The following is a 9,549-nucleotide window of genomic DNA, read 5'->3' as shown; positions in this document are numbered from 1 at the left end:
CAGTATCCCCAGGACAGTTAGAAGAAAGATCTTCTTCATCTGGAAAGAAGGAAACATGTCCGCCAACAAGAGGTGAAAACAACTACAAGTGTATTATTAGCTTACCATTATAGGTAGTTCCACACCATATGCAGTAAAAATGGATTCCTCTTAAATATGAAGTCAAAATCTGTAGTTGGTCAAAGGACTGAAAGAAATAATAATCTGAATTAATGACAGTTATTTTGTGTAACCTCAGGCAGTACAAGCATTATTAACTCTCCTGTATTGTTTGATATGAAACCCTTCAACCATAACACATACAGGCAGGTGAACAGGCCGCATGTGACGTTTGTGGGTTTTGGTGCCTCACATAACAACAATTATATGCTGTAGTGAAAAACTGTAATTATGTGATGTGTCATATTGTAATTGTATGCATGTTCGGAATAAACTAACACCATAACCATAACAATAACCTTTACTGCTCCATATTATCATATTGGATTGAATACTGCACAAAATATATGGTTGGTAATTATTTTACAATAATAAATAAATACTAACAGTTAATTCCGCAATATCTTCCTCCCTGGCTTCCTCCTCCAATTGAAGACCATCAACCTCTTCTTCATTTTCAACTTTAGGCCAATACCATTCTTCCCGAGGGACTGTGATGCCCTGAAATCAAAGGAAACATTGTCAAAATAATTTACAAACTGAAAGGCGCAATTGTTGCTTCCAAATAATCATCTGTCATTTTTCTGTACTGGTGGATTATGTCAATAATTGTCAATATGATTTTGCGCTATAACCAAACATTGTCCAACCTTTTGAGAATCCAAATGCTCACAGGCTCGCTGACTTCTTCTGAGGTCCCCTTCAATCTTTCGCTCCTCTCTCTCAGTTCTAACTCTCGACCTAGAGATGAGACATACTGTGAAACATTGTGGGATTGCACAGTGCTCAAAGGCCAAGGAGTTTCTGTTTCAGTTTTTACCGAAAGTCTTCCAGTGATTTGGTCTCATTCTTTTGTTTGGCCTGTACTTTTTTCCGATAGTGCTCCAGTTCCTCCTCAGCTTTTCGCTTCTTTGCCTCTTCCATCCCAATGCCACCTCTGTCTATTTTTTAAAGGATACAAGTTATATGTACAAATAATGAGCAGACGACACTTATACTGTATCAAGCGGAACAAAAACAACGTCTTACCAGTTTTAATATTGAGTGGAATTGGATCTATTCTGCCCGCCCCTGAAAAAAAGCACACATATTATTATGAATACATGGAAAAAATACAATAGAATTTTAAAAATCAATAAGAGAAAAAAAATCATGCCTTCTTTTCCAAGGCCTTGTCCAGCTTTGTAACCCATTTTCTTCAAAAGTGCAAATCCCTTATTCTCATTACTAATGGAGCTCTGTAAAGCTGCTTCACGACTTTCCTTTTCTTGCTCTTTGAAGGTTTTTTGACGGTTTTTAATGTTGCTCTCTTTGTGCTTTTCCTCACGTTTTAGGGCTTCTTGTACTCGCCTCACCTTGGAAACACCTGGTTTGACGTCTTGTCTGACATAGAATGGAAGGGTACAATATATTATAATAGCATAAGGTGATTATAATTGATGCAAAAAATGCTGTACTTGCAGTAAACACACTATTGTGTTTAGATATGAATACAATATTTAGAGTTAGTTTAAGGGAAATGTGAAATGTTCATTTATACAGTGCTATGCTGTGTAATAACATTGATTTAGTAACACATTTTGGATTTGATTTAATTAGATTTTTAAAACATATTGATGAACACATAGGTGTAAACATGCAAGATTGTAGCCAGTGGCTAATTTCCATATTTCGTCCCTGCCAAACACAAACGAACATGACAGCACTAAACGCCGGGACAATAAGGCCATATACAACATCCATCCATTTTCTACCGCTTGTCCCTTTTCTACCGCTTGTCCCTTTTGCGGATCGCGGGGGATGCTGGAACCTACAATAAAACAATAATAATATAAAGTACAGTAGATTAAAAAAAAATCAACAATAAACCATATTACTAATGACAGCCAAGCAATTAAATGACCATAGAAAGTTGGATTTAAGAGCTCAAATGTTTAAGTGCTGAAGTGTTTTAAAGTTAAGATATACAAGAGGAGAATTGCACATTGCTCGTTACAAGGCGCTAATTCTCAAGTTTTTAAAGTGCTGGTATAAACTGCACATTGCACTAATTTTGCACACACGGGCGTGTGGGCTTATTGCACAGGTTCGCATACATAGTTGTGATGATGTACTATTTCACAGCATAACACAATGTATATGTAAGCAGACAGGGTCACGAGATTACATCAATGTGATAAAACAACACTAGATCCTACAATATTTCAGAATGCTCACAAAATAGTAACGTCGACAGTAATTGTTTTCAATACATCCATCCAGCCTTCAATTTTCTACCGCTTGTCCCTCTCGGGGTCGCATATATTGTCAATACAAACGCGTACATTTGATTGAGGAAAGCATCGGACATATAATCGTCTTCCTCGTCGGACATTATTGAAATGAAAACCAGCAAATGAAAAACTGAAAGCTATGGTTGTTCTACAATGTTTTGGTTCGTCGACAATAACTTCCGACGAGCTACAAATTACACTTACGGTTCCTAGCTTCCTATTCGTCTTGCAGTTGTTTTTAAAAACAAACAAACACGTACGGTGATAATTCGTAATATATTTAAAAAACAGTTATAGTTCTATTTTTCTTTGAAGTTTGTTTTGAGAAAGAGTGAAATTCAGGTTATTCAGTGGTTCAATACCGGACACGTGTTAATGCGACACCATGTAGTCTCGTCTAATCAGGTTATCTGGACACAAGATGAATAACTTGGTTAGCTCATGTTTGTAAAGCTGTTGACTGAAACAAATTAGTGTCTTACAACAAGGTGTATAATATTAGGTGGTATCATTTGACCTGTGTCTGGATTTGGCGAAGCGTAGCTTTTCATCGCAAGGACTCGCTAGCTTGAGGCTGCTAACTAGCTAGCCTTTCAAACAGCTGGGGTAAGCTGTCAACGCACAACAGGAGCGTCTGGCGGTTTAAATACACACGGTAAGTAATATAACGTAATATAACATTCAGCGTGTTGTTTCAGTTACATGATTAATAATGATGCACGTAACGCTGTGCAGCCACTGTCATGTTTTGATTATTCTAAGACTGTTCAATACAGAACATCCTCGCAATGGAGTTGGCTCACAGTCTCCTGCTGAATGAAGAAGCTTTAGCCCAGATAACCGAAGCAAAAAGGCCCGTTTTCATTTTCGAATGGCTTCGGTTTTTGGATAAAGTTCTTGTGGCGGCAAATAAGGTGACTTGCATCATAGTTTCTGCAGCTTTCATGAGATGGCAACCAGCTAAGAATGTTTGTGTTTGCACGGCAGGTGGATGTGAAGGAAAAGCAGAAGAAGCTTGTGGATCAGTTGACCGGACTGATCAGCAGTGCTCCAGGTCCACCTACGAGAAAACTGCTTGCCAAAAACCTTGCCACCCTCTACAGCATTGGCGACACATTCACTGTTTTCCAGACGCTGGATAAATGCAATGATATCATCAAAAGCAAGGATGACACACCTGCCTACTTGCCCACAAAACTGTAAGATGAAGTTCAATTACTGCAGTTGTTTTCATACTGAAGTGTAATTCTGGTCTTGTCGTCCCCTCCCGGGCCAAGGGACGACAGGGATGCGTAGTTGGATCAAAATAGACGTCAGAGACGCTTTGCTGAACCAAAAGTTGCTTTATTACAAGCAAGCGTTATTTAAACAGGTCTGCAGTACTCGGAGGAATCTTAGTCAAAAATGGAGGATTCCTAACCTGCCAAACCGTCAGTTTATATATTCCTTATTTGTTTGTCTGGGTGTGGGCTTAGTCCCAACAGCACCACCTGACCATAAAAGTAGAAGTTTGTGTGTAAGTGTCTGGAAAACAACTGCTTTGAGTCATAACGTAGTCTCCTCTCAAGGATATGGCTATCTCTTTTGCATTCCAAAGTCCCAATTAGGGCCTCCTTCCTATGAGAAGTGATCCAATTCGCCTGCGAATAGCAAACTAAGTTAAAGTAAAGGAACCAATGATTGTCACACACACAATAGGTGTGGTGAAATTAACCTCTGCATTTGATCCATCCCCTTGTTCACCCCCTGGGAGGTGAGGGGAGCAGTGAGCAGCAGCGGTGGCCGCGCTCGGGAATAATTTTGGTGATTTAACCCCCAATTCCAACCCTTGATGCTGAGTGCCAAGCAGGGAGGTAATGGGTCCCATTTCTTTAGTCTTTAGTATGACTCGACCGATCTCAGAGCGGACACTCTAGCCACAAGGCCACTGAGCAGGTGCCTTATCTTATCATGTGCTCAAACTGAAATACCACTCTGTACTCAAACTTGAAGGTTTTCTTTTTCAAAGATGAATATGAACATTCACCATATGTACAACATAATATGAGTTAATTAATACACTTCAATACATTATCCCTTGCATTTTTGCAGTTTTTTTAAAGTTCCAGTAATATACCATGTTTCCCTATTCAAGGGATTTCGTCATTAAGACAGATGTCACTCTGCAAAAGGATGGTTCGCATTTTAATGGAGGATTAAGCGTACATGAGAGATAATGCTCTGGCAGACACTGATGCAGTCTAATAATTATTGCATGGTCATGTAACACTCTTTGCCGATCCAGTCATTTGTATTTCCTTATGGGAGAATTTAACATAAATAGTGCCACTCTGCATAGATGTAGCTTAACTTCCCTTAGCTGTGCATCCGGAAAGTATTCACAGCGCTTCATTTTTTCCAAATTTTTTCAGCTTTATTCCAAAATGAAATACATTAATTTTTCTCCTCAAAATTTTACATGCAATACCCCAAAATGACAAAGTGAGAAAGTTTTATTTTTTGCAAATTAAAAAAAAAAAAAACAACAACTAATAAAGCACATGCACATAAGTATCTATAGCCTTTGCAATGAAACTGAAAAGTGAGATCAGGGGCATCCTGTTTCAACTGTTGATGCTTGAGATATTCCTACAGCTTAATTGGAGTTCACTTGTGGTAAATTCAGTTGCTTGGACATGATTTAGAAAAGCACACACTTGTCTATATATAAAGTCCTACAATTGACATGACATGAATAAGGTCAAAGGAATTGTCTGTAGATCTCCGAGATAGGATTGTCTCGAGGCACTAATCTGGGAAAGGGTACAGAAAAATATCTGCTGCCTTGAAGTTCCCAATGAGCACAGTGGCCTGCATAATTATTTAATGGAAAAAATGTTTGAAACCACCAGGACTCATACTAGAGCTGGCCGGCCGTCTAAACTGAGCGATTAGAGGAAAAGGGCCCGAGTCAGAGAGGGGGTCAAGAACTTGATGGTTACTCTGTCGAGCTACACAGCATTGAGGAGAATTTTACAGAAGGACAACCATCTCTGCAGCAATCCACCATTCAGGATTTTAAGGTCAAGTGGCCAAACGTAAGCCATTTTTTCGTAATAGTTTGCCAAAATGCACCTAAAAGACTCTCAGACCACGATTAAGAAAATTCTTTGGTCTGATGAGACAGAGATTGAACTTTTTGCCATAAATGCCAGGCATCATGTTTGGAGGAAACCAGGCACCGCTCATCACCAGGCCAATACCATCCCTACAGTGAAGCATGGTGGTGGCAGTATCATGCTGCGGGTATGTTTTTCAGCAGCAGGAACTGGGAGACTAGTCAGGATAGAGGGAAAGATGAATGCAGCAATGTACAGAGACATCCTGGGTAAAAACAATGCTTCCCATCCAACCTTATGAGGTGCTGCAAAGAGGAATGGGCGAAACTGCCCAAAGATCGGTGTGCCAAGCTTGAGGCATGGTATTCAAAAATAATTGAGGCTGTAATTTCTGCCAAAGGTGCATCAACAAAGTATTGAGCAAAGGTTGTGAATACCTACAGTATGTGCATGTGATTTGTTAGTTTAAAAAAAGAAAAACATTATTTAAAAAAGCTCCAAAAATGTTTTCCCATTATCATTAGGGGGTATTGTCTAGAATTTTGAGGACAAAATAGTATTTATTCCATTTTTGAATAAGGCTGTAACATCACAAAATGTGGAAAAAGTGAAGCGCTGTGAATACTTTCCGGATGCCCTGTATATTCTTCTAGGTGAGACAGAACCAACAGAGCCTTTTTTAGTTGCAGGGATCACACTCCATTTTGCCTCATTTTCGGCAAGACTTGATCTACTTGATCGCACGCGATCGACTAACTGATTATTATGCCCATGCCTAGTTTGGGTTACCCACTTCTGCTATGCTAAAATAACGTTGAGCCAGGAGCTTTCAGATTAGCTCTATAGGGTGGCCTTTTAGCATATTGACTCTAATCAAAAAGTTATGTCATGAATGTAATAATGCATAATAATTTGTGATTATTCACCAAATCATGAACATAATCTGATTATTTTTTATTTTAGCGCCGCAGTGGCATGTGTCGGAGCTTTTTATGAGAAGATGGGGAGGATGCTTGGAAGCTCCTTTCCAGACACTATTAATAATCTTTTGAAGGCATTAAAGAGTGCAGAGGTACAGTATGACATCTTAATAAAGTCATGACAACAGAAATTCAACTTGAGTGTATTGGAACTCAGTAAATGCATGCATTCTTCAGAATATGATGCATATATGTCCGTTTTCATAATTCTTCTGCTTTATGCAGTCCCAAGGCAGAGGAGAGATACTCCTCAGTCTGCAGAAGGTGCTAAATGGACTAGGTGGAGCTGCAGCTTCATGTCACAGGGACATCTACAAGAATGCCCGCTCTTTACTCACAGACAGGTCCATGGCTGTGCGTTGTGCAGTGGCAAAGGTGAACCGTGCACAGTATAAGCATCATACAACTATATAATGTCAACAACTACCGTATTTTTCGGACTAAAAGTTGCAGTTTTTTTCATAGTTTGGCCGGGGGTGCGACTTATACTCAGGAGCGACTTATGTGTGAAATTATTAACACATTAGCGTAAAATATCAAATAATATTATTTAGCTCATTCACGTAAGAGACTAGACGTATAAGATTTCATGGGATTTAGCGATTAGGAGTGACAGATTGTTTGGTAAACGTATAGCATGTTCTTTATCAATCAATCAATCAATCAATCTTTATTTATATAGCCCTAAATCACAAGTGTCTCAAAGGGCTGCACAAGCCACAACGACATCCTCGGTACAAAGCCCACATATTTATGTTATAGTTATTTGAATGACTCTTACCATAATATGTTACGTTAACATACCAGGCACGTTCTCAGTTGGTTATTTATGCCTCATATAACGTACACTTATTCAGCCTGTTGTTCACTATTCTTTATTTATTTTAAATTGCCTTTCAAATGTCTATTCTTGGTGTTGGGTTTTATCAAATAAATTTCCCCAAAAAATGCGACTTGTACTCCAGTGCGACTTATATATGTTTTTTTTCTTTCTTTATTATGCATTTTTGGCAAGTGCAATTTATATTCCGGTGCGACTTATACTCCGAAAAATACGGTAATCATTTTCATTTGTAGGTTTTCTACAAAAGCATATAACTGATCCTACTTGAAGTTCAAACATTCTCATCTACTATTCTACTAGGTGCTGATATGATACTGTACTGTCATCATATTAGCTAAACTTTACAGCGAAAATACAGAATACCCCCTATTGAGAAATATGATTTTATGTTAAACCAATACATTATATCTATGGTTTTATATATTGGCTCAGATGTTATAGTAACTTGAGGGTTCCAGATTCGTATAGCAGCTTTCGCCATCTTAGTCACGGCCATTATGTTCTTGAGACACTTTGCCCACCTTGCTTCTGATGGGTCGTGGTTAGCACTTTGTATGGCAGCTTCCGCCATCAGTGAGTGAATGTGTGTGTGAAAGAGATGTATAATGTAAAGCACTTTGGGTATTGTTGCAGGTATGGTAAGGCCCTATATAGGTGTTTTAAAGCCCTATATACAGTAGATACAGACCATTTACCTTGTATATAATATGGAATATATATAATATATAATGCTGTGTAGCTGTTATAGTATTTGACTGTGTTGACTAAGCAAAATAAACACATGCTGTAACCACTACTAACATGACTCCATTGTGATTTCATGTACCTTTGCAGTGTCTGTCCGAGCTGCAGAACGAGGCAGTATTCATGTGGACCACAGAACTGGAGAACATGGCCACACTGTGTTTTAAGGCCCTGGAAGGCTCCAACTATGGTGTTCGGGTTGCTGTGGCCAAACTGCTTGGGACTGTCATGGCCACAGCTCTGATGCCCAAACAAGCTGCTGGTACTATACTTTATACATTGATAAGTACAGTCACGCTTACTGCAAATGCTCCAATTCATGCCTGCATTCAGTTAGCCACCTTATAGTCGCTGGGTGCGTGATCTGCAAATAACCGTCGGGGTCTCAAATTAGTGCCGTCAAAAGCATTGACATTAAGAGATGTGCTCTGCGCCCTTTAAAAACAAACTTCGACGGAACTTTAGATAAAACTGAGGCAATTACCGTAGTATTGCAGCGACAAACTTTCTTATAATCGGTGCACATCCAGTTTAAAATAGCATCTTAAAGCAAAACATGAACATGAGAATGGCGTCGCTAGCATGAATGCTACATGGACAGCGAACAGAGAACAACAAACTGCTGGCTGAGTTTATCTGCGTTTTTTTCTAAATGGACAGCCACCGCATGTAGGACATTAACATTACAGAAGACCAAGTGCTGCGAGATGTTCTTCATGTCGCCAACTAACGCCAACTAATTAGAGGTAGTTTGTACGAAAAAGAGATCAGCGCTGTCATCCGAAAAGGTAAATAATAATGTTTGTGCAACCAAGGGTTTGTAATTAGATGATGCCCAGCAAAAAAGACAGACGGTAACGAGGGAATCGAGAGGCACGTTCTTTATTGACAACCGTCATGTCTCTCGTCAACACACTGGCTTCTCGTCAAGGCACCTTTTCCCTTACACACACACACACTTCACAAAAATGGCATGACAAGTCACATCTGGTCCCACTGTGCCAACAAAATAAAAAATGGCTTTATTTGTTTAAACAATTAGTTAAACTAAGGAAGAGTATATGCAGATGTAAATGGTGCACTGTGTAAAGTTGTCCTTAGTACATTATCTATTAAAATACTGTACATCTCTACCTAGTTTGCTAGATTATTGAAAATACTTTCAAAATGTGTAATTCTTACTATACTTACTGTCACCAAGTTTTGAGCAAATCAACGACTTGCAGTTCCGTGAAACATCTAAAAAAACATTCCTTTATGACATTCTGACTACCAAGTTGTATTTGTATCCAAATATTAAGCAAATGGTATTTATGCAATCAAATAATAACCTCATATTAATAACAATTAATCACTGTTCAAAAGTGTGATTAATCTCATTAAAACATAATCAATTGAGATTCCTAATTGTATTATTAGTATCATTGCATGTTCTGGGGGTTAAGCCCCCT

At 38.8% G+C, this 9,549-nt stretch overlaps 2 protein-coding genes across 4 annotated transcripts in view; one reads left to right on the top strand and one right to left on the bottom strand.

Moving 5' to 3' along the window:
* Positions 1–3: 3 nt before the first annotated feature.
* Positions 4–2,607, bottom strand: LOC140678278 (G patch domain-containing protein 11-like; the record flags this gene model as incomplete). The annotated part of the gene is made up of 8 exons (XM_072912755.1): positions 2,484–2,607; positions 1,316–1,542; positions 1,189–1,230; positions 980–1,100; positions 810–900; positions 547–660; positions 106–187; positions 4–39 (listed from the first exon to the last, which is right to left on the bottom strand). Coding segments are annotated over exons 1-8 (763 nt in total), but the record flags the coding sequence as incomplete, so codon positions are not given.
* Positions 2,593–9,549, top strand: part of LOC133570653 (HEAT repeat-containing protein 5B-like) — a 34,516-nt gene continuing 27,559 nt past the window's right edge. The window contains exons 1-6 of one of the 3 annotated variants that reach the window (XM_061923491.1): positions 2,593–3,087; positions 3,209–3,346; positions 3,420–3,631; positions 6,494–6,602; positions 6,736–6,885; positions 8,189–8,360. In XM_061923491.1, coding sequence (XP_061779475.1) covers positions 3,221–3,346; positions 3,420–3,631; positions 6,494–6,602; positions 6,736–6,885; positions 8,189–8,360 — 769 coding nt within the window. In that variant the 5' untranslated portion in view covers positions 2,593–3,087; positions 3,209–3,220. Of the gene's footprint in view, positions 3,088–3,194; positions 3,347–3,419; positions 3,632–6,493; positions 6,603–6,735; positions 6,886–8,188; positions 8,361–9,549 lie in introns of all 3 variants that reach the window. The other 2 variants (XM_061923369.1, XM_061923425.1) reach the window with 2 other exon arrangements.

This window comes from Nerophis lumbriciformis, unplaced genomic scaffold, assembly GCF_033978685.3.
Source record: "Nerophis lumbriciformis unplaced genomic scaffold, RoL_Nlum_v2.1 HiC_scaffold_196, whole genome shotgun sequence".
Lineage (NCBI taxonomy): Eukaryota > Metazoa > Chordata > Actinopteri > Syngnathiformes > Syngnathidae > Nerophis > Nerophis lumbriciformis.
Note: the sequence above shows the minus strand (reverse complement) of the source record. Positions and strands in the feature narration are given on the sequence as shown.